This window comes from Lactuca saligna, chromosome 6 (assembly GCF_052625555.1).
Source record: "Lactuca saligna cultivar CGN05327 chromosome 6, ASM5262555v1, whole genome shotgun sequence".
NCBI lineage: Eukaryota > Viridiplantae > Streptophyta > Magnoliopsida > Asterales > Asteraceae > Lactuca > Lactuca saligna.
The window spans coordinates 794,606-820,802 of record NC_136422.1 but is presented as its reverse complement, the minus strand read 5'-3'; the positions used below and the strand labels follow the sequence as shown (position 1 = coordinate 820,802).

At 41.6% G+C, this 26,197-nt stretch overlaps 2 protein-coding genes across 2 annotated transcripts; one reads left to right on the top strand and one right to left on the bottom strand.

Annotated features, from left to right (window-relative positions):
* Positions 1–9,079: 9,079 nt before the first annotated feature.
* LOC145000682 (secreted RxLR effector protein 161-like) lies at positions 9,080–9,682 on the top strand. Its single transcript, XM_078959947.1, has one exon. The coding sequence runs from the start codon at positions 9,080–9,082 to the stop codon at positions 9,680–9,682; it is 603 nt and encodes a 200-aa protein (XP_078816073.1).
* Positions 9,683–21,495: 11,813 nt separating this feature from the next.
* On the bottom strand, positions 21,496–22,068 carry LOC145000679 (uncharacterized). Its single transcript, XM_078959944.1, has one exon. The coding sequence runs from the start codon at positions 22,066–22,068 to the stop codon at positions 21,496–21,498; it is 573 nt and encodes a 190-aa protein (XP_078816070.1).
* Between the last annotated feature and the right edge of the window lie 4,129 nt (positions 22,069–26,197).

The following is a 26,197-nucleotide window of genomic DNA, read 5'->3' as shown; positions in this document are numbered from 1 at the left end:
CCCTTTTGATCAAGGGTTTAGCGGAGCGTTGTGGTGGTTCTAATACCATGAGTAAACGATTTCTCACCATTCTTTATGGTCTTTACAACGGCATCAACCTAGATTATGGCTCCATAATCTGGTCTCAAGTCGTTCAGAGTCTAAACACCTCCACCCGGTACTCTAAGATCTCATGCGGCTGTTTCTGGACGCTCATCACAAAGAAGGCCATGGATTCCCTTGAAATCCCTGTGATGAAGGATGCTCTTCTGGCTTCAATTGCCTCTTACCACACTAAGAAGATCATCGTTTCTGATCCAAGTAAGTTTCCCCATTATGGATTAACCCCTGAATCCATGTACAGGTGTGTCACGCCTCACAGCAAAATCATGGCTGACTATAGCACCAGAACACCCTTGCCTCCAAGGGTTCTGTCCGAAGAACAGAAAGCTGCATTGGAAGCCCTTGATCAACCTGTCAACCATGGCAAGAGGGCTGGTAAAAAGGAGAAACAGGAGAAGAAAGAAACTGAACCGAAAAAGGAGAGAAAGCGAAGATCCTCCAAACGAAAATATGATGCAGAGGAACCTTCTCAGTCCAAATCAAAGAAGGTCAAGAAGATGGCTAAAAGGGCCAAAGGATCCCCTTCTCCTGACTCTGCTCCAAATGACCCATCCGAGAGGCTGCTGCTCCTCCAACAGAGACAACCATTGCTCAGTCTCCTCAACAACCATCTTCTCCTGCAGGCACTCATCTTCCCTCTCCACCAGCATCTCCCAAAATTACCAAATCACCCACTCCTCCACCTTCTCCTAAAATTCCTACCCCACCCCAATCACCAAAACAGAAGGTCCCACTTTCTGTTCCTATAACCATCCCTCCCACTACAACAGAACCAACCATTCCTTTCTCTGTTACTAAACCTACATCTTCTATCCCCACTCCAATCATTACTGAATCAGTTACTATCACCTCTTCCCAACCACCAGTAACAGTCAATGTATCTGATACAGGGGCTACTACTGTGGTTGAAACTCCCGTCATCAACATCCCACCATCCCCTTCTCCATCCTCCAACTCCGGTGCTACCTTGGGCGGTGATGATGAAGAGTACGATTCTCTTTATTATAGCCCATACCGGATTCCCACAGACATTGATGCCGATACCCCTATTACCAGTCAGCAGCTTCATGAAATTCAGGACAAACTTGATAGTCTGTTGGCTGATAATAAAGCCTATGGGGGTGTGGTGCTGAAAGCCTTCATCGAGTCGGCGATCAAGACGTATACTGACGCTCTGGATCGCTCCACTGATGCCATCGACAACTCAGCCGCTTCATGCTCCAAAGCTACAAAGGAAGTTTCTGAGTTTGTTCACACAACTCAGATCTTTCTTGATTCTCTCAAAGCACATGCTAATACTAGTGCGGCCAAGTTTCAGACGTCAGTCGACTCCTTTTCGGCTACCCTCCACGGTGAAACCTCCAAGTTTGAGGCTCTGCATGCTGACCTTAAAACTGAATCCACCTCTTTTCTCCAATCTTTGGATTCACGTTTTGCATCTCTAGCAGCAGAGAGCACCTTAAAAGAAGATCTTGTCAAGCATCAGGCAACTATAGACCTTCAGAAGATACAACTGGCCCAGGCACAACAAGAAATCTCTTTGCTGAAAACTCAGCGGCTAGTTCTTCAAGGTTGCGCTGGTGATGTCAAGAATATGCTGACAACTGTCCTTGACACTCATGATCCCTTTCTTACCCTTACCATCAGACAGCATCTCCAGGCTAAACTCCTTCCTACGATTAACATCTTAAGCGAAATGAAGGGTGTCTCGGAGAAGCTTGTTCTTCCGAGACAAGGGGGAGAGGAGGGTTTATCAAAGACAGAACCGAAGGTTAATGTAGCTTCGGGTTCTGGAAAACAGTTCCTTGTTCAGAGCGAGTCAGATACTGATGAAACAATCGCTGAAGCTCTTCAACAAAAGAAAAGGGACAAAGAGCTGGATGAAACACTTACAATAGCTCGAGAGGTCGAGGCCAGAGAAAGAAAAATCAAGGAGGATGAGGATGCTCTACAAGCCAAGAAGACTCTGTTCCCAGAATGGGATAGAGACACACTCATCAATCAAGCGATTGAGTTTCCCTCCATATATTGGTTGGAACCGATTGCATCTTTCGAGTGTGATAATACCAAAGACTCGCAGTTTGACATGCCAATCACACAAAAAGCTTTTACATTTCATTGCTTTGATGTCACTGCCGATGTCCCTCATCCAAACTTGAAGGTTGACAGAGAATTAATAGATTTCTATTTGAAGTATGGTCAACCACAATACTTGACATGGAGTGCACAGAAGATAATTAAAGTCAAGGTACTGAAACCAACACAGGCTGGGAAATTTGTGAATGTTAACTTCAAAATCAATAGAGGAACGGACAACACAGAACATTTCATTTCTCTGGCAGATCTTCCCAGTCTGAATCCGCATGATTGGATTCTGCTATACAACATTCTTCTCTCCAATCATAGAGAGTATGAACCGATTCTGAAACATCTCAAAAGAATGTTGGCTTCCTACATCCATGAGCTCGCCACTATGGATCAGGAAATAGCAAAAATAATGAACAAGAAACCGACCGTCAAGCCTACTTCCAAGACAGGAGACGTTCACAAAATGAAGTTAGGGCAAATTGACTCTTCAAATCTGACGGTCATGTTCACAAGAGGTGACAAGCATAAGTTTCTGTTTGCTTTGGTAGACAAGCATCTGTTTTCAACAGATTGTCTGGAGCACATTATAAACATCATTCACCGATGCAAGCAGAACTCCACAGCAGACAAGAAGAACTTCACTGATATGCTTCGATGGTATATCACCTTCAGGCATCACATTCTGGCTATTATACCAAGGATTTTTGAGACGGTGAAGAAGCCTTCTGCTATTAAAAGGGAATGAAGATTCTGTGCCAAAGACGCAAAGGGGGAGATTGTTGAAGATAATTGTGTTGCGTCTTGGGCCCTTTTGTTTTACAACCGGATTGGGCTTGTCAATCCGTGTTTATCTAGATTAGCCTTCTTTTTCTTAGATAAACGGTTAGGGTTCTATTATAAATATATGCATGCATGTATGCGTATAGGTGCGGTCATCACTCTCATTGAATATTGTAAACCCTAAAATCCTCTACAGTTGATGTTCTTTATCGAGCTCTTCTGAGGATTGTTTATTAAATCATTCGACACCTTTTGATCCATTAGCTTGTTCTTAATTGTTTATCTAATCATTTATCTACCTGTTTCATAGATCTAATCGATCTTTAAGTTTGTTTTAAACTCATCAGATTACCAGTGGACTTCGGTCCAATGGTCAAGCAAACTACCACTCTGAAAGCCGCCATCTGGGCTGCTAAGAATGTGGAGACCCAGATACGAGAGAAAGGTCTGGAGAGAGCTGAAGTTGGCTACAAAAGGAAGCATGAAGGATCTTCAAAATCCAACAAAGAAAGGAAATTCTCAAAGACTGAAGAAGGAGGAGGAGGTGAAGCCAAGTGGTGCGAAAAGTGTAAAAAAAAGCACTTCGGGAAGTGTAGCGAGGAGGTGACTTGCTATAAATGTGGAAAGATAGGGCATTACGCTAGCAAGTGTGCGTCCAACAAGAAGGTGTGCTATGGATGTAACAAAGAAGGGCATATTTCTAGGGATTGCCCAAAGAAAAACGAGGAAGCAAGGCCAAACACGCCACCAAGGCCAAGGGCATTCCACATGATCCTCGACGAAGCAGAAAACAATGCGAGGAACCAAGGATGAGGAATTCATATCTGAAGATCAATATATGCAGTATCCATAGTATCGTATGATGTAGCTTGTTAGAGGTATAGTCTAGGGTGAAATTAAACACCTATTTAATAGTTTCGAGAAATAATAAAGCCCTCGTTTTTTATCTGATGTGTTAAACTGTTTTGTGATTTTCCTGTATGGTGACTTGGGGACTGCGAGACAATACTTGGGATGAGTATGAGTAGGTGTGAAAGGTAGTAGATGCATATACTACCGGAAGCACAAGACCCATGCTTGGATCAGGGAAAGTCACAAGGTTACCAAGAAGCCAATAATTGAGTCTGTTTTATTCAAGCGTGTTGTTACCATCATTTCGGTAATGACTAAGAAGATTGTTGTTATTCTGACCCTAATGGTCATGTCAAATTGAGTCTGAATACGATGAGTATGTTACGTGGTTCAGAGAACCAAGATCGATGTAAAATATGACTTAAGCCATAGGGTCGAAGCAAAAGATAATTGAAGTGGTCGGTAGAGGTACCGCGATGGTTGCTTGTAGTTAGAAATACTACCTTTTAAGATGTGATTAGAACATGAAGGAAGGTATAGCCTGTTCTGGAATTTGACTCTAAAAGACCTGAGTCCAAGCATTACAACATACGATGACAGGTCATTAGAATATGTCACATCATTCCATTATAGTAATAAACGAACTTATCTTAAGCTTGTATCCAGTAAGGATCGAGATAGTGACTTGAAGGTCATAATTTGGAGTCTAACCTAAGATAAAGAGCAGGTGTAAGATCGAGTACTACTTGCAGTCAATAAGTCTAAGAGATAGCTCCGAAGGAATATAGAAGTATAATTATTACCTAGGATGAAGATATAACATATGGAGTCATTATACGAGCCATGTTTCATTGATGATTCCGGGACGTAATCATCCCAATGGGGAGATAATTTTAACTCCGTAGATCCGGGCTAGTCAATTTAGAGATAATAGGGGTCGAAAATGACTTTTTGACAAAAGATTATTTAGAATAAATAATTTTAACCAAGTTTTAGAATATGTCACAAGGTTTTTGTACATATAAAGAGCATCAAAATCCGAGTTATAACGAAGAAGTTATGACCCGTTGAAGTTTCGCGATGGAACCGACACGACACCGGGAAGAGTAAATAGTGAATTTACGATAGAGTGAGATTTAGCCTTAGTGATCTAAAAGAAAGTCGTACAATACGTTAAACCGAGATCGTCCATAAAAATAACACCCAAATCTGACTTTTTATGAGGAAGTTATGAATTTTCTAAGATTTGGCTTAGCAATACACGACCCGAAACTCGATTTTTAGTTCGAGCGGTTTTTGGCTTACGCAACCTAAATGAGAGTTGAAGATCTCATTAATAGGAACTCAACGGTAAAAATATAGACAAAAACGGATTCCGTCTGAAGGAGTTACGAATTCTTCACGGTCATTTAGCAATCTAAACTTCTCCTACTATTAAATTCGAGATCGGTCGAGAATTAGCCAACGGAGTCTAAATGAAAGTTGTAGATCTTGTTTTTACCTACGTGTGGATATAAAGAACGTTAAAAAGGGAGCTCGTATGCGAGAGTTATGATTTTTCTCAGTTTTGAAAGCTGATACGCGATACGGGGTGACGTGGCACCACCAGAATTGGACACGTGGCACCACCAGAAGGCTGCCACATGACCCAACTCGGCGAGTAGGTCCTCCTATGCGGCGAGCCCATCAGTCAGCACCCCTATAAATAGAGGTGACGGGTTCCCTCACTTCCTCACACCTTCAAACCTCACTTTCTCTCTCTAGTTTCTCTCTTTAACCTCCCTTAAGCCCCCTAAAGCCTAGGTAAACCCCCTAGCACCCGAAGGAAGACCCGAGGCTCCCAGAGTCCCGAGAAAATATCCTTTTGGCTCGGGAAGGCTGCTCCAACGAAGCCCGATTTTCGAGAAAACTCGCTGTAAGTGAGCTAGCCTAACCTATCTTTAGTATAACTTATGTTTCAATATAGTAATGTTATTAAGACCTTAAATTAATTATTTGGGATATTATTATGAGTTATATTGAGTGTTATTTAGCGCTTATATAATAATAACAATAGCTAGACTATTAATTAGTCACGGTTAACGTCAGACTAAACCCTAGTCGTATTGGTACTAGGTTTTGTCAAGGAAAATTGTGTTAAGAATAACAAAGTGTTGTCCAAGCGCTGAGTCACTACCTTCCCAGGTGAGTGCATAGTTACTTTCATCTTACACATAGATATGAAGTATTTTATATAAATTACATTCTATGTGTGCATATTATCTAAGTACTTGCTATCTATGCTAGATGAACGATTTTATACATGTTATAAATGATTTAAACTGTATATGTATTTTATATCTACGATAATGTTGGGTTAAAATGTGGGTAGATGTAATACATGTAATATGAGTTGGATGATGAGTTGAGAGGTGTTATAGACCGCGAGGTGAGGGTGAGAGGTGGACGATGTGAGAAGCCTTTCCCAAATGATGGCCCCATCATTCAACAATGTATGGATGACAACCACAGGCTATTCTAGACAGTCCAGTGGAACGCTAGCAGGCTCGCAACCTGTAGGTGTTGTGAACAATGTGTTCACCAGGTGTACTCTAAACCCTGGCGTCCATGTAGACTTGGTCCCTAAACCTTGGTGATCATGCAGACTTGATGCCTAAAGCTTGGTGATCATGCAGACTTGATAGCTAAACCTTGGTGATCATGCAGACTTGATGCCTAAACCTTGACGACTATGCAAACTTAGTGCCTAAGCCCTAGCAACTATGCAGACTTAGTGCCCGTTGTGTAAACTGTGGGAACGATGGACTTCGTGTCGATTCCTGGAGTCTTTGGAAGGAGAGTATAAGATAGAAGATGCTGGTACCAAGAAGCATATTGTTGCTATGTTCTCTGAGTACAAAATGGTTGACTCCAAATCTGTTTATGTTAATTCCAAGATCATCAGATCATCATACATGATAACAATGCGGAAGGGATGGATCTTAATGAGTAATTCCAAGTTGTATCAATGGTTGAAAAGCTCCTTCCCAGTTGGATAGACTTTAAAAACTACCTTAAGCATAAGCAAAAGGTGATGTATGTGGAGGAACTGGTGGTGCATCTTCTCATTGAAGAGGACAATCGAATGGCCTCGAAAAAAGGCATGGAAATTTAATCTTCTCATGTTCATATGGTGTAAGCTAGTCAAACATCCAAAAGCAAAAGCAAGGGGCCTCACAAAGCGAAAGAAAAGGTAAATAACTTAGGCCTCAAGGTAGGAACTTTCAAGAAGAAGTTCAAGTGATACAACTATGGCCAACTGGGTCACAAGGCTTCGGAATGCCCGTAAGCTAAGTGGGAAAACCATCAAGCAAACATGGTAGATGATAACTTGGAGTTGGTGGCCATGATAACTAATCTCATGGCTATGGTTTCTTAAGTGAATCTCATAAATACAAATTCAAACGAGAGGTGGATTGACACGGGGGGCTACTCATCATGTATGTCATGAGAAGAGTGTTTTGAACACCTACAAGGAAGTTGAAGATGGTGAAAAGCTCTACATGGGAAATGCAGCTACCGCAAATGTCAAAGGTGTTGGTGATGTCATTCTAAAAATGACTTCGGGGAAAGATGTGAAACTTAGGAATGTTTTGTGTGTTCCTTAACTCTGTAAGAATCTAGTGTCGTGTGGTTTTTTTGAATCGATTTTGTTTTAAGCTTGTGTTTGAGTCGGACAAGTATGTTTTGTCCAATAATGGTATGTTTGTGGGAAAAGGATATGCCTTGAATGGCATGTTCAAATTGAATGTAATTGTGACAAATAAAATGAATAATGCAAGTTCTAGTTCAGCTTATTTGCTTGAGTATCCAAATGTTTGGCATGGTCGCATAGGACATGTAAATTACAATTCTAATAAGCGATTAACTAAACTAGACTTCTTTACATTCATCGATGATAGCACGAAATATTGTTACATATATTTACTTAAGAGTAAATATGAAGCAACAAAAAAGTTTGTCTTGTACAAAAATGAAGTTAAGAATCAACTCAACAAAAGATCTAAAGTTGTTAGAAATGATAGGGGTGGAGAATATGTTTATCCATATGCTGAATTTTGTGCGAAAATGGAATTCATCATGAATTCATATCACCCTATTCACCTCAATCCAATGAAATTGATGAAAGAAATAACCGTACCTTGAAAGAAATGGTCAACGCCATGATAATTAGTTTGGGTGTAAACCAATCTATGTGGGGGGAAGCTATTTTGTTGGCTAACTATCTTTTAAATAAGATACCCCACAAAGAAAATAATGAAACACCGTATGAACTTTGGATGGGAAGAAAGCCATGATATAAGTACTTACGAGTGTGGGGGTGCCTAGCAAAAGTAGTTGTACCACCTCCTAAGATACAAAAGTTAGGACCTAAAATAGTGGATTTTGTATTCATTGGGTATCCACAAAGTAGTAGTGCTTATCGTTTCCTTGTGCATGATTCTAAGAATCTTGAAATGCACAAGATTACCGTAATGGAATCAAGGAATGCTTCAATCTTTGAAGATGTGTTTCCTTATTGGAACAAGGAGGTTGAAAGCCTATCTTTACCAAACAAAGAAGTTGTTTGAGAGGAAGAACAAGCTCAAACTGAGGAAGAAGAGATGGAACTTAGAAGAAGTAAGAGGGATAGAGTCGAAAAATCATTTGGTGATGATTTTTACACCTATGTAGTGGAAAGTGAACCTAAAACCTACCAAGAGGAGGTTACTTGTTCAAAGGGACCTCAATGGAAAGAAGCCATCAAAATGAGGTAGAATCTATCTTACAAAATCATACGTGGGAACTAGTGGATCTACCTCCAGGTAGCAAGCCATTGGGTTATCGTTGGATTCTTAAGAGAAAGATGAAACATGAAGGTAGTATTGATAAATACAAGGCAAAACGAGTGATCAAAGGTTATAGAAAAAAGGAAGGTCTATACTACTTTGATACGTACTCGTCGGTAACACAGATAACATCCATTAGATTCGCTCTTGCCATTGCAGTTATTAGAAACCTTCAAGTTCAAAAAATGGGTGTGAAAACTGATTTCCTAAATGGGGAGTTGGAAGAAGAAATTTATATGGATCAACCTAAGGGCTTCGTTGCCCTGGGATAGGAGAAGAAGGTTTGTAACTTGTTAAGTCTCTATATGGATTAAAACAATGGCATCAAAAGTTTGATCAAGTCATGATGGAAAGTAGTTTTAGAATCAATGAGTGTGATAAGTGTATCTATGTCAAAAACACCATGCATCCTGTGTTTATATGTTGATGATATGCTGATCATTGGTAGTGATGACAAGATAATAAGATCCACAAAGTATATGTTGAAATCCAAGTTCGACATGAAAGATATGGGTTTAGCGGATCTGATTCTTGGAGTCAAGATCATAAGAACCAAAAGTGGTTTGATTTTAAGTCAAACACACTATGTTGATAAGATTCTTGAAAAAATTGATAATGGAGATACTAGCATAGCTAGAACTCCAATTGACACTAGTCAACATCTACGTAAAAATAGAGGAGATAGTGTTAATCAAGTGGAATATTCAAGAATTATTGGTTGTTTGATGTATATAATGAGTTGTACCAAACCTGACTTAGCATATGTTGTGAGCAGACTAAGTAGATACGCTAGTAAACCCAGTTCTAAACACTGGAAGAGTATTACTAGGTTACTAAGGTATGTGAGATACACGCGAGAATATGGACTGCATTATGGCAGACATCCAACAGTTATCGAAGGATACATAGATGCAAATTGGATATCTAACATAAAAGATTCCAGATCTACAAGTGGATATACATTTACACTTGGAGGTGCTGTTGTAGCCTAGAAATCATCCAAGAAAACAGTTATATCCAAATCCACTATGGAATCTGAATTTATCGCCTTAGATATTTGTGTTGAAGAGGCGGAGTGGCTACGTCAATTTGTAGAGGACATTCCTGAATGGCCTAAGCCAGTAACGGCCATATGTATACATTATGATAACCAATCGGCAATTAGTAGAGCTCAAAGTATAATGTATAATGGGAAATCAAGGCACATTAGATGTAGACATAAAACGATGCGACAACAAATCTCTATGGGAGTTATAACGGTTATCTGGGTGAAGTCAAAGGATACCATTGCAGATCTGCTTACAAAAGGCTTAAGTAGAGACGTAGTTTATAAGTCATCAAGAGTAATGCGACTAAAGCCCATGAATGAAAAAATTCATACGAAGGAAACCTTACCAAGAAGAATGGAGATCCCAAGATCTGGGTTCAAAAGGACAACCTAATTATATGTGTAACGCCCAGGTTCCCAGGTACATTAATTTATATTCTAATTTGAGTTGTGTTGAGTGCCTCGACGAGTTCGTGCATAGACTTGACGAATCAGGTCGCGAATGGGTGATGTGGAAAATGATTAGACTCAACGAGTCGGGGGAGTGTACTCGCCGAGTCAGAGCCGGTGAAAGAAACCCTAATTTCTCGGGTTTGGTGCCTATTTAAGGACCCTTATAGCCACCATTTTCCGCTAGCAGACCCTTGAGAGAAACCCTAAGAGTGCTTGAGCGTTTGTGGGAGGAAATAAGCCATTATTTGATATTTGTGAGTTGGTTTTGCAAAAAGAAGGTGGTTCCAGCTTAGAGGAGACAAAGGAGGTTGCATATATGTGGATCTCAAGCAAAGAACATCATCTGTGAGGTAACATATCGATCCTTTTCTGTTTTGTTGAAAAATCCATGGACCTAGGGTTTTCTATACCCTTTATTGGGATGATTTGTTGGATATATGCTCCCTTATCATGTTTAGACTTCGGATCTGGACCCATAGTGGTCAAGAGAGCTTTATCCATCTTGCTTTATGATGAGTTATGGAAGAAATGGACTTAGGATGTTGCATTTGGGGCTAATTCATCAAATAGAGTTGTTTGGACGTTTCATGAGTATCAATATTGAACCTTTATGTGCTTAATGAGCTTAGGAAGGAAAAATTTATGGATTAGAGGAACAGATATGACCTCAGAAGGTATTTTAAGTTTGAGCATGGAATGAACTCACCGAGTACATGAGCAGAATCAACGAGTTAGACCAGGTTGTCCCATGACTCACACAGTTGATGGCTCACCGAGTTGGGAGAGTGAATCAGTGAGTCAGAGGGGGATTTAGGGGACTTGAGTTCACGTCTGAACTCGCTGAGTCAGCACCTGACTCGACGAGTTGGGTCAAGGGGTGGCCATTAACCAACGTTGACCAGAGTTGACTTGTGTTGACTCAAGGGCATTAGTCAAACTAAGTCAGGAAAGTATTAATTAGAGATGTTTTATGCTATAGGAAGAAGCTAGGTCGGAGGATTAAGCGCGAATGATTATCCGACATCTTCGAGGTGAGTCTTCTCACTATACTTTACCTAGAGTGGTAATCAGAGTTATGTGGCAGTGTATCTTGTATGCTATTTATGTGTTGTGATTTCTATATGATATGTGATATGCAAGATTCAGAGTTTACAGAGTTAGGACCAGTGGGTCCACAGAGTTATGGGATCATGAGGGTCCCATAGGGATATTCTACCAGAGGGTCATCAGAGGTACGACTTTGAGTGGCTAATATGTGTCTACGTGGTATATTTGGTGAACTCACTAAGCATTTATGCTTACAGTGTTTTGTGTATGTGTTTCAGGTACCAGTGATGATCGCGGGAAGGCGCCGGCATGATCAGTACACACTTGCAGTGAAGATGTTTTGGGATTCTGGGGATTGTGATTTGTACATATGTTCAGTGAAAAACCTATGATACATATTTTTGAAAATATGTGATTAGAGCATTTTTATTAATTTGAAATGAAAAATTGTTTTGAAATTTCACGGTGTTACAGTTTGGTATCAGAGCCTTGGTTTGAGGGATTTAGATCCACATTCTGGTGTATTTGAACTCAAACTGAAGATTTGAGAAAGTTTTCATAAAAATAAATGATTTTTCCTAAGAGTAAAAGGATTAAGAATAAAACAGAGCAAAGCAGTGTGTACGATCAGCTAGCGCCTGAATGGTGATTTCCCAAAAATACCCTCATATTATGTGTCATGAGATATGTTATGATTAATATGCATGCTAGAGTAGCCTAAGTATTCTCATTAGGACTAGAGTTGCTAGATTTGTGATGCCTTAGCTTAGGGAAATTACTGCTATGAGATGCTTGAGAGAGAGTAGCTAGCAGTGAGAGTAACTTGTGTATGCAGCAAGAGATAGAGTACTTGTGATATGCGATCCGTAGAGGGGAACTTGGAATAAATATTGGTGCAGTGTGGAAGGTAGTATAGGGCCCGTACTACTGGAAACACCGGATCAGTGAACAGTCCAAGTAGGAATCCTTAGGATGCAGGGGAGCAAGTACGTTGAGTTATCGAGTGTGAGTATGCTCGAGCGAGTCTCTGATAATTTTTATGTTGTGTTTCAGAGACATCATGTTTGGGACACGCCACAGGCCAGGGACTAGCGAGGGGGTTGCGAGCGATGAGGAGCTCCGCCAGATGATTCATGATGAGGTGGCTGCTGCCATCCGAGCTGAGATTCCAGAGATGTTCGGCTTTATCAAGACCACTCTGATTGAGACTTTTGATAAGCGGTACACTGCTCTTACTGATGCTGATGTTGCTGCAGCCACTATAGTCGTTGTTGCTGCCAGGCCTCAGAGAGGTGACGTGTTGTTGTACCGGGAGTTCAGCAACACGGAACCACCAGAGTTCGATGGGACTCAGGATCCGATAGCCACGATGAGGTGGATCTCTGATATGTAGGGGTGCTTCTACAAATGTTCATGTCCGGAGCATCTGAGGGTACGGTTCGCTTTGAACCAGCTTCGCTTGGGGGCGAAGGATTGGTGGAAGTTCGCAACAGCACACTTCACTTCTGCAGAGCTTATGGCGGTGACATGGGAGAGGTTTACCACTATGTTTCGAGATGAGTACGTTCCCCTGGTGGAAAGGGAACGACTGGCCCAGGAGTTCTTGATCCTCAAGTAGGGTACTGAGTCTGTTACCACGATTACCAGGATGTTTCACGAGAGGGCGATATTTTGCCCTGAGCAGGTGTCCACATAGCAGGCATGCATGAGTTGATATCTAAGTATTCTGAGGAGGGACATTCACGAGTTCGTGGTGAACTCGACGTACCAGAAATTTTCCAAGCTTCAGGAAAATGCTTGGAAGAGGGAGATCGAGCTCGACACACAGACCAAGGAGGAGGCCGAGTCTCAGAGGATGGATAGGCGATCGGCTTAGTCTCAGCCGACAGCCAAGCGGGCAAAGCCCGCTGCAAGGTCAGGGAGCCAGAAGGGTCGTACTTGTGGTAAGTTCGGCAAGGGTCATGAGGGGGTATGTAGATCTGGATCTTGCTACAAGTGTGGAAAGGAGGGGCATATGGCAAAGGATTGCCCCAAGGGATTTACAGTATGTTTCCACTGCAACCAGACTGGCCATTGGAAGGCCGAGTGCCCATAGCTGCGGGGGTCAGCGCAGGGAGCACCACAGGGATCTACCCTTGTTGCGGTGCAAGCTACAAAGAGTCAGCCAGTGAAGGCTGAGGCGCCTAAGCCTCACGAGAGAGCCTTTCAGTTGACCGCGGAGGAGGTCCGCGCAGCGCCTGATGTTGTGGCTGGTATGTATCCTTCCATTTAGTTATGCTATGCGTGAGATATTGTGTTTATATTATGATATGTGTAGGTACTTTTCTTGTGAATTTTGTACCTGCTTTGGTGTTATTTGACTCGGGTGCGAGTCGGTCATTTGTGTCTTTAGCGTTCAGCCAGCACATTTGTATTCAGTGGGAGGCGATGAGTCGACCTGTACGGGTTTCTATAGCCAATGAGCGAGCATTGTATGCCAGGTATGTGATTTGGGGATGTGTGCTTGAGATCTTCAGTGTTGAGTTTTCGATAGATCTAGTTCCGATAGCGATGGGGGACATGTGCGTTATAGTGGGCATGGATTGGTTGAGCCGCTTCGGGGCTGATATTGATTGCGAACAACAGTTGGTGATGATACGAGACCCTAGTGGGTGAGTGTTGATGGTATATGGCGAGGGTACTCGAAGTGAGTCAGCGTTTTGTTCAGCCGGCCGAGCCAGACAGAGTCTTCAGCAGGGTTGCAAGGGGTTTGTAGCCTATGTGTTGGATACTTGAGCAGCTGCGGGTAGGCCGAGTTCGGTTGACGATGTTCCCGTGGTCCACGAGTTTCCGGATGTTTTTCTTGAGGAATTGTCCGGTGTGCCTCCTGAAAGTTAGGTGGAATTTCGCATTGATTTGGTTCCGGGAGCAACACCTATCGCAAAGGCGCCTTATCATCTTGCGCCGCCAGAGATGAAGGAGCTATCCTCGCAGCTTCAGGAGCTGTTGGGGAAAGGGTTAATTTGGCCGGGTACCTCGCCTTGGGGAGCTCCGATCCTTTTTGTCAGGAAAAAGATGGTTCGCACCGGATGTGCATTGATTACCGGGAGCTGAACAAATTGACGGTCAAGAATCGTTACCCGTTGTCGAGGATTGATGATCTGTTTGATCAATTGCAGGGGGCACCTTGGTTTTCCAAGATAGACTTGAGGTCTGGATATCACCAGATGAGGGTGCGTGATGAGGATATCCAGAAGACGGCGTTCAGGATGCGTTATGGGCATTATGAGTTTGTGGTGATGCCCTTCGGGCTCACCAATGCACCAGCAGCGTTCATGGATCTCATGAATAGGGTATGCATGCCACTGCTGGATCACTCGATGATTGTGTTCATTGATGATATTCTAGTGTATTCTCGATCCCGAGAGCAGTATGAGGAACATTTGAGGGAAGTCCTCTGGGTGTTGAGATCGGAGAGGCTTTATGCCAAATTCTCAAAGTGTGATTTCTGGTTATGAGAGGTCCAGTTCTTGGGGCATCTTGTCAATCAAAATGGTATATTGGTCGACCTGGCCAATATTGAAGCGGTGATGAGTTGGAAGGTGCCAAAATCCGCTACTGAGATCAGAAGATTTCTAGGATTGGTTGGTTATTATCGAAGATTCATCAAGGATTTCTCCAAGATTGCAGTGCCACTTACCCGGTTGATCCGTAAAGGAGTTGTTTTCTCATGGGGTCCGGAGCAACAAACCTCATTTGAGACTCTTCACCGGAAGTTATGCGAAGCCCTGGTGTTATCCCTTCCAGAGGGAGTTGAGGATTTTGTGGTATACTGCGATGCATCGATATCAGGGTTGGGTATAGTGCTTATGCAGAGAGGGCAAGTGATAGCATATGCGTCGAGGCAGCTGAAGCCTCATGAGGCAAGGTATCCCACTCACGATCTGGAGTTGGGAGCAGTAGTGTTCACCCTCAAGATATGGCGCCACAATTTGTACGAGGTTCGGTGTACCATTTACACGGACCACAAGAGTTTGAAGTATTTGATGGATCAGGCCAACCTGAATATGTTGTAGAGGAGATGGCTGGATGTGGTGAAGGATTACGATTGTGAGATCCTATACCACCCGGACAACGCAAATATGGTAACCGATGCCCTGAGTCGGGGGCAGAGAGTGTTCTGATACGAGGTATGTGTAAGAGAATGAACGTGATGACTCCGGTGTTAGATACCATTCGTGAGGCCCAGGCAGAGGCTCTGAGACCAGAGAACCGAAAGAAAGAGCGCGTGATTGGGCAGGTATCTGATTTTGTGACTGATAGCCGAGGGCTTATGAATTTTCATGGTTGAATTTGTGTGTCATTTATTGGCGGGGAATGCAGTGTTTTAATGGAGGAGGCACATAGATCGAGATTCTCGATCCATCCTGAGGCCACTAAGATGTATTCGGATCAGAAGAGAGACTATCGATGGCCTTGTATGAAGAGAAATGTTGCATGGATTGTAGAGAGGTGCTTGACCTATCATCGAGTTAAGGCCGAGAACCAGCGTCCGCATGGCAAGTTGCAGCCACTTGAGGTTCCCCAGTGTAAGTCGGAACAGATTTCTATGGATTTCATCACCAAACTGCCAAGAACCCCAAGGGGTGTCGATGCAATTTGGGTGATTGTGGATCGATTGACGAAGAGTGCTCACCTCCTTGCTATCAGTGAGAGCTCTTCTACAGAGAAGTTAGCAGAGATATATGTGAGGAAGGTGGTATCTCGGCATGGAGTGTCGATCTCGATTATGTCAGATCCAGATTTACGTTTTACTTACACATTCTGGAAGAAGTTTCATGAGGAGTTGGGTATGAGATTGCATTTCAGCACTGCTTATCACCCTCAGACCCACGGTCAGAGTGAACAGACTATCCAGACACTCGAGGACATGCTTCGGGCGTGTGTATTAGACTTCGGAGGAAGTTGGGACACGTATCTACCTTTGGCTGAGTTTTCCTATAGCAACAGCCACCATTCGAGCATCGGTATGCCCCCCTTAGAGTTGTTGTATAGAAGAAGGTGTCGGTCTCCCATTTATTGGGAAGAGGTAGAACAATGTGTGATGGGTAGTATGGAAATAGTGCTCCAGACGACTGAGCAGATTCAGCAGGTCAGATAGAGGTTGCTGACGGCCCAGAGTCGCCAGAAGAGCTACGCTAATTGGCATCACTCAAAGCTCGAGTTTCAGGTTGGTGATTTCGTTCTCCTGAAGGTATCACCTTGGAAAGGTGTGATTCGATTCAGGAAGAGAGGCAAGTTGGGACCTCGATATATCGGTCCATTCAGGGTAACAACTAGGGTGGGCAGAGTAGCGTATCGTTTGGAGCTACCTGTGAATCTAAGTCAGATTCATGATACCTTCCACATGTCTCAGTTGAGGAAGTGTATTGCCGATGAGACAGTAGTGGTTCCATTATAGGACATTCAGGTGGATGCGAGCCTGAACTATGTTGAGAGGCCGATCGCGATACAAGATAGGAGAATCAAGGTTCTGATGAACAAGGAGGGGTCCCTGGTTCAGGTCTAGTGGCAACATTGGAAGGGGTCCGAGCTGACTTGGAGCCAGAGTTAGAAATGCGAGAGCAGTATCCAGAGTTGTTTGCAGAGCGAGACGTCGGGGGAGAAGTCTGATTCTAGTGGAGGAGAATTATAACGCCCGGGTTCCCAGGTACATTAATTTATATTATATTTTGAGTTGTGTTGAGTGACTCGACTAGTTGGTGCATAGACTCAACGAGTCATTTGTGAGGTAGCATATCGATCCTTTTCTATTTTGTTGAAAAATCCATGGACCTAGGGTTTTCTATACCCTTTATTGGGATGATTTGTTGGATATATGGTCCCTTATCATGTTTAGACTTCGGATCTGGCCCCATAGTGGTCCAGAGAGCTTTATCCATCTTGCTTTATGATGATTTATGGAAGAAATGGGCTTAGGATGTTGCATTTGGGGCTAATTCATCAAATAGAGTTGTTTGGATGTTGCATGAGTATCAAGATTGAACCTTTATGTGCTTAATGAGCTTAGGAAGGACAGATCTATGGATTAGAGGAACAGATTTGACCTCAGAAGGTCTTTTGAGTTTGTGCATGGAATGAACTCGCCGAGTACATGAGTAGACTCGACGAGTGGAACCGGGTTGTCCCATGACTCACACAGTTGATGGCTCACCGAGCTGGGAGAGTGAATCAATGAGTCAGAGGGGGATTTAGGGGACTTGAGTTCACGTCTGAACTCGCCGAGTCAGCGCCTGACTCGACGAGTTGGGTCAAGGGGTGGCCATTAACCAACGTTGACCAGAGTTGACTTGTGTTGACTCAAGGGCATTAGTCAAACTAAGTCAGGAAAGTATTAATTAGAGATGTTTTATGCTATAGGAAGAAGCTAGGTCGGAGGATTGAGCGCGAATGATTATCCGACATCTTCGAGGTGAGTCTTCTCACTATACTTTACCTAGAGTGGTAATCAGAGTTATGTGGCAGTGTATCTTGTATGCTATTTATGTATTGTGATTTCTATATGATATGTGATATGCATGATTCAGAGTTTACAGAGTTAGGACCAGTGGGTCCACAGAGTTATGGGATCATGAGGGTCCCATAGGGATATTCTACCAGAGGGTCATCAGAGGTACGACTTTGAGTGGCTAATATGTGTCTACGTGGTATTTTCGGTGAACTCACTAAGCATTTATGCTTACAGTGTTTTGTGTATGTGTTTCAGGTACCAGTGATGATCGCGGGAAGGCGCCGGCATAATCATTACAAACTTACAATGAAGATGTTTTGGGATTCTGGGGATTGTGATTTGTACTTATGTTCAGTGAAAAACGTGTGATACACATTTTTGAAAATATGTGATTGGAGCATTTTTATTAATTTGAAATGAAAAATTGTTTTGAAATTTCACGGTGTTACAATATGAGTGAGGCAGGTCACTATGGGGGGAGCTAACAGTACTTCCTAGTCCATTCTTGTATGTAATGACAAAACTAGGCTAAACATTTGGTTTTTAATGATTCTTGGAATCACCTATATGATAGAGAAGAGGGATTGCTTCAAAGGGAATTATGGGGGCATAATTCCAAAAGCTCTTGGAGAACCAGGTTAGTTTTCATGAACAAAACGAATACGTCTATGAGGATATGACCTTATCAGGGAATGCCCTATGAGAATTACATAGTCGTCTACATAAATGGATGCTTAGCGAGATCTACTAACTACTAGGAGATTAAATGTAATTCTTGGGGGGGGGGGGGGGGGTTCAAAGGGTAATACTTACCTATCATATGTAGGATTCAACTGTTGAAAATTTCTTCTGGAAATTGGATGTGCAGAGAGCGATCTCCATTCATGTGGGGGATTTTTGGAAATTTAGTATAAATATTTATAACTTTACTAACTTTGGACATATATAAATATATACATATGTTTTATATATAATTAACTCTAAGTGGTTTTGTGTTCTCCTCCGTGAGAACTTCGATACGATATATTATATGTCCAAAATGGAGTACATGTGAATGAGATATCGATACACAAAGATGGGTATTTGAGAATAAATTTGACAATAGAGATGGATGTGGAAATGAGTCCCACATTGGTAGAAAGACCAAACTCAACAAGGTTTCTAAGCTTGAATGCATGAAAGGTTTACAAGCTTGTGTCTACGATTTTACTACAATTCCTACACACACACACAAGGGGGTGCAAATCATGGATTTCGTAGACCAAAAACATTGAACTTGTGCATGGGTGCAACCTACGGACACGAATGCAACTCTGAAAAGTTGGGCTACTGCTACCCTTGTTTTTTGCTAAATTCGACAGTTTTGTCCTTATTTTGAATTCTGTAACGGATGCATTAATTACATAATAGATTGACATTTATTGGCATTCAATGCACAAGCAATTCCTTAATATTGAATTCATTTGTTTCCATTATGTTTCAACTATAAAATGAGACCTCTACCATCTCATTTGACACACGAATGAAAATACTCTTCTTCTTCCTCCTTCTCTGTACACCTGCTTCCGATGACTCTTTCAGGCAAGTGGGAATATCCGGTAATACGCACACTATTAAGGTTGTTGTACCCTAGGAATAAAAAGCGAATCTATTTAAGGGAATCGAGTCAAACTCGAGCCTCAATCACGTTGTTTGATACTAATATTTTTCTTATACGAAAATTTCAAGAAGAAAATTAAGAACTTACACTAACACACGTGGGATGTAGCATAGTATTTTTTATGATGATATATACATAAAAAGGTGAATAAGGTGTTGGCATGTTATAATGAAAAAATAAAAACATTAAAAATGATAATTATCTATAATCTCAAACTCAATGTAACAACTAAAAATAAACAATGTGCTTACTATACGTGCTTTGGATGCTCAAAGATGGAAAAAATTGGAGTCTTTTCAAATCTAACTCCAATTAAAATAATCATGTGCTGCTATCTTAGATAGATGGAAAAAAGAGCATCTCCAACCCATTCCTATTTTCCATTATCTCCTCCATTTCTTCCCCCATTCAAGATATCAAACTTGAGTTGTTCTGAAGATGTCTTGACCAGTCCATTCATGGTCATCGAAAATAAAAATAAAAATCTATAAAAATTCAACAACATAGATCATGATCAATCAAAAGATATTGTTGTGGTGGTAAATAAATAAATTACATGCTAAATATCTTTGAATAATATACTAATAATGAAAAAGGATTCCAACAAAAGAAGATATAGAAACATAGAGGTAAGGGTATCAACAGTAATCATATATGGATTCTCCCACAGTCAAAGCAAGGCTTGTAGGAAATGAATGTGCAAATCAGAAGTAGTTTTTTACAGAAATATATTTGAAATTAATTAGAAAAATATGGTTCAATACATATCGATTCAAGGCAAATTGGCAACAAGCTGCGCCCGTAGCCCTTTCTGGGTGGCAAAACCAATTCTTTTGAAAACAACATTTATAGATATAGGAGATAAGACATTAGAATGCATGACCCGTTGGACTCTGTTGAGGAGCTCCACTGCCTCTGGTGTGAGAAAGCCAAATGTATCAAATGCAAAAGGTACAAGCACATGTTGATTTTCTATACATGCATTCTCGTGCTTTATCACTTTGCATGAAACGGCTTTCAAAGCAACATGCCCTGCTGTGAAACCCCCGCCCTGCAAACCAACGAGAGGAGAGACCCCAGTAAGATCCATACATACATGCTTCCATCCTATCCATCCAAAGACCAAAATGTTAACCGGTCTAAGTGTGGACTTTCCATCCTGCAGGTCCGTCAAAAAGTTCACTGACGGTTCTTTCTTCACATAAATACCAGCACACCGATAAGCATCAAATAGAACATCCTAAACCACATCATGTATGTACTTGGAGCCAAGGAGCTCTCTACAATGAACCCCATGTTCCCAAAAGGTATCCAAACATGCCTTGCGGCAAACTGGGCATATCTCGTCAATTGGGAATAGGGGAATCATGAGGCGGTAACGAAGGATAGTTTGATACTCCACAGGAGACATATGTTGGCCAAGATATTCAATAGGGATAGTTAGTAGAAAATCCTGAGCATGAGGTGTCTACAGACACTTAAAGACTACTTTTTTCCTAACAATCATGTCGAAATCGAGTTCCATATCTTTGACGATTTTGCTAAAAAGGTCACACGCCAATGATTTTTGGGATTTAGAGGGGGCGGTGTCCTTATTAGTGAAACCGCTACAGTCAAATCCTAGAATCATATCGTGAAGACGAGTCATAACACATAGGTAATCTGAGTCCATACCACATACGCCAATGTCATGTAAGATGTGGTCTTGTAATGCCCAAGATTGGGCCCTCGAGGCTACAAATGTGTAGGACGAAACCTCGTATGCCGAGTACAAACCCAAACCACCGAAACGAATAGGTAAGGAAGCTAGCCGCCACTGAATGTCTCCAAAGAAGGGGCCTCCACATACCACCATATCCTTGATATACCTGTGCAATCCTTTGTCAAAGAACAAAGTTGCCTCTTCTTTGTGTACCAGCTGGCATATCCTTAAGCAAAAGAAAAGTTTTGCAATAGCCATACATGATCGAAGAAAAAGGAGCTCACTCTGCGAGTCACATAGTTGTGGAAGAAGGCCCATCAAATCAAGAGCATTGACTGCTCTCTCTATGGCCAGCCCACTAATAAACCTTGCGTCTTTGCTAGCAGCCCCCCAACCCAAGGAGCTTCACCCCAAAGAAGGTCTCCCTATATCCGTTGGTAATAAATCGCCAGAAATCACATCACAAGAGGACCAAAAAATCTTTGTTTTCTTGATTTTCAACTCAAGACCCAAGGCTGGACCATGCACCCGAATAATGTTCAACACTTTAGCCACCTCCTCTGAATCCCCAATGACAGTCCCATCATCAAGATACCAGGCATGGAGAAGGAGCTTACAATTGTCTCTAATCTTGTGCACAAGCGGGTGCAAAATGAGGGCAAAAAGAAGAGGTTCCAAGGGGTCGCCTTGCTGCACCCCAGTGGAAGACCATATATGTTGGTCTCTGATATAAAGTCTTATTGCTTGCCCATAAAAGAAATTCACCCACAGAGAAATGGAAGGGAGCATCTTCTTAACCTCGTGGAGTAATGCTGATCTATCCACCAAGTTAAAGGGATTCGATAAATCCACAGTCAACATTACAAGAGACCCATCAGCATGGTGTTCACTCAACACCGTATTGTTACTGCGTAACATAGCCTTAGCACTACCAGACATGCCAACCCCAAACTGAAAATCATTAAGGTACTTGGCCATTTCTATACCCACACCTTTCATGGAAAACTTGAAAACCAGACATCTCCATATAGTGCCTACTGTAATTGGATGGATCCCGTTGTCAAGTTTAAGCAGAGGCGTGAGAGAGGCGGATGCAACAAACTCTACCAAAATGGATGGACATCTTCCCACTAACCATAAACTTAACCACTAAAGTGATAGCACGTATGAGGTTTGTGGGAATATCATATCCTTCTCCACAAAGGGCATCCAGTAAGTGTTGAACCCTTAAGCTATCTCTCCCGCAAGAATTTCCTTTAAGGGAACATTTGATGCAACCAAATACACAGTAAAAGTCTGCTACAAGGGGAGGTTCAGAAATTATGGGGCTCAGCATGGATGGGGGTGGCCTGAAAGGGTGTTTCTCCTCCAAAGCTTTAATAGTATCACCATTATACGGCACAACACCTAATAAGCATACCATTTTCACTGTTGTGGTAAAATGACCATCTACAACATTACGGAGACACTGTCTGATGTTGGTGTTACTTAATGTAGACTCCTTCTGAAAGATGCCTCCACCATGTCTCATGGCCCCAACCTCCGGATTCTCTAACATAGTTTGAACTAACTTTCTGATACCATCCTATTTCCCCCATGTATCTAAGGACTTCAGGATGGAGCTTTGATTTAAGGATTTTCTATTCCCATACCTTCATTCTTGTCTATTTTTGGTTCTAAACACTTGCAATGTGCAGCGAGTAAGAAGTAACAAACAAATCCATGCCTCAACCGAATCAGATTGGGCAATCACCTTGTAAAGAGCAGTTTTCAAAGCCTAAGAGAAAGTAAAGAAGCAACTATAGGGGATACTCTTGACAGTAATGATTGGCTCTTTAAAAAACACAATCAAGGAGCCGAACATCAAAAACCAAACCTCTAAGAGCATTTGTCACTGACTCTTTAGTAGACAGCTTTAGAATAATGACAATGTAACGAATCGAGCCATCAGCCCCCGTAACAAACATCGCATGACCATCCGGGTGATGACAATAACTGCTAAGAGCATGTAGAGTCATACACTTCCCACACATCCATTGACCAAAGGCCTTCAAAGTTTCTTCCACTACCATAAATAAACCAACATCACTAGAAAAAGCTTCACGTAAAACACATTTACGATCTTCAGTAGGTAGATGATGTCTTTTGATGTGTGAAATCATACGGATAATCCCCTTACTTCCCACTTCACCATTTAGGCAACAATAGAAGCTTCTGAACGGGCACAGACAAATATCACTCGAACTTGTGGAAGAAGAAGCCATGCAAGAGAACAAGCCTCGAGATGAAGCTAAAATTATGAAGCAATACTTAATAAGGAAGGGAAGGAAATGGCACACCAACACACTGTTAGTGTGCACAAGAAGCATCAAAACTAAGGAAACTACATTATCTTGAAAAATAAGGCAGCAACACGAGAAAAACTGGTTTGGGAATTTTATCAAACACTTGGTGGGAAACAAAATAGCTTCTTAGAATTTCATCTTCTTCCATTGAAACATCAACCCAAAATCTCTAATTTAATGCTGAAGTAATAAATATTCACTTTTAGTTGTTTGGTAAAAGAAAAACTAACCTTAAAAAGCTGCTGAAGACCAAGACTTTTCATCTGTACAACTCTCATATGTAACATCCAGACTTTCAGGTATATTATTGTGTGTTTAATTTTGAGGTTTATGGAGTGACTCAATGAGTTGTGAGTCGAACTCGTCGAGTAAAGTTGAGTTGTCGGCATCGGATTAATGAATGGACTCGACGAGTCAAAGAGCCGACTTGCCGAGTAGGTGTTGGGCAGAGAAAACCTAAATTGTCAGGGGTTGGGTCCTATATAAGGGAACTTATGCGCCTATTTCCGCCTCACCAGCTACCTAACCCTTCTGTGTGAAACCCTAAACGTGTGTAGTGAACTATGAGAGTCTTAGAAGCTAAACTTGGAGTAATTAGTGCATCATTTGAGGAGGAGAGTAGATTACCCATCAAGGAAGCAAGAGAATCGGTTGGATCTAGTGCATCTTCATGCAAGGGCTTCAGTGGGAGGTAAAAGCTTACACCTTTCTCATTTATTTGTGTAGATCTCATTATTATGGAAGATTAGGGTTTCTTCCACCTTTTGTTGGGACTTCGAGCATATAGAGTTATCAAGGCATTTAGACCTCTGATCTGGACCTTGTGAGGTCCCAAGAGTCAAAAGGTCCCAAATTTATTTATCCACATGAGGGCTATTGTGATTAATACCTTCTAAGAGCATGTTTTGGTATGTTGAAGAAAACCTACCATAAATGGACGTAAAGATCGAAGCTTTATATGACAACTGAGTCTTGAGATGCTAGATCTAGTGTTTAGAGTGGTTATCTGCTTTGAATTGTCTGAATGAATAATAAGTTTGAACTGACTCGCTGAATCGATGAGCCGACTCGACGAGTTGGTGAGGATTTGTCCCAATGAGCTTGATCATGCGATAACTTGGCAAGTTGGGGATCAACTCGACAAGCTGAGCTGGACCTTCATGAGACTTCTGAGGAAAACGAGTAGACTCAATGATTCACATGGGTGCACTCAGCGAGTCAGATCAAACATGGGATGTTGACTCGAGTTGACTTATATTGACTTTAGGGTTGGGTCAAACATTAGTAATGGAGACCATGGAGGGTAAAATGGTCTTTTATATACTTCAAGATTTAGAAAGAGAAAGAATAGCCTTCGGGTATTAAAGTCATGAAAATAGTATTAATTAGAGATATTTATCCTTTGTGTTAGGCGGAGGTTAGTTCGAGATTCGAGCATGAGGTTATTTGCTTGTCTGCTTGCGAGATGAGTCTTCTCACTATACTTTACCATGATTGGTATCTATTTGTGACCGGAGGGTCTTATGTGTTTATATTGAGTACTGTGATATCATGCATTATGTCTATGTGATTTAGCGTTGTGTATTATTTTGTGCTTACTGAGTTAGGATCGGAGGGTACACCCTAGTTATGGGATCGGAGGGTCCCATTTAGACACATTGATCGAAGGGTCTTACTGTGTTATAGCCTCGAGTGGCTAATGAATTGTGTGTGGTATTTTGGGGAACTCAGTAAGCTTCGTGCATACCGTGTTATGTGATATGTGTTTCAGTTTTTCTCAGGATCGCAGGAACGCACTAGCTTGATTGTACACACTAGAGAAAGAGTTATGTTTTGAGGATCCTAGATTATTAATCGAACAATTATGGAGTTGCGTTTTGTAAATTAAATCCATGAGATTTTTGTATAATGTGTTACGAGAACAATATGATTTTAAAATGAAAAATTTGTCTGAAAATTTATGGTGTTACAAGTTGGTATCAAAGCCTTGGTGTGAGAGATTCGGATGCACCTTCGGGTGTGTCTGGACTCAAAGTAAGGATTTGAGAAAAGTTTTCAAAATAAAAGATTTTCCGAAACAAGTAAGAGCTCTAAGAGAAAAACAAGAAGAAGTAGTGTGTACAATCAACCAGAGCCCAAACGGTGATTTCCCAAAATACCCTTATTTATTTATTTGTGTTATTCGTTATTATTGAGATATTAGTGATGCATACTAGAAGATAGTCTAGGTATTTCATATATTAGGGATAGAGTTGCATGATTTGTAATTCCTTAGCCTAGGGATTGTCGTTATCTGTTATGTGCCTTGAGTATGTGTTGAGTAAGAGTATCTAGCAGGAATAACTTAGAGACAGAGTTCTGAGTCGAGAGATAATCTAGGAGAGATACCTAGACGAGCATTGAGGAGTCTATTAAGAGAGTAGTTAGATACCCGTGAGGGGTAGAGTTGCTTGAGATTGGCGATACCTTTTGAGTGTGAGTAGAGCAAGTGGAGTAGTAACCTAGAGTAGTTTTATGTGTTGGCAGAGATTATTCGATGCTTGAATGCTGCTTGCTTCATGCTTTGTGGAGCTCTTGATGATGGGAGTCAACTACTAGGTGAATATGACAATATTCAAGAGGTAGATGGTTGGTGTCAACTACTAGTTAAACTAATCATTGTTCACTGAAAAGAAATTAATTGTTGAAACAAACTATTTGCACCCGTTGCTTGGCGCGGGTAAACGGTTAGTATATATATATATATATATATATATATATAT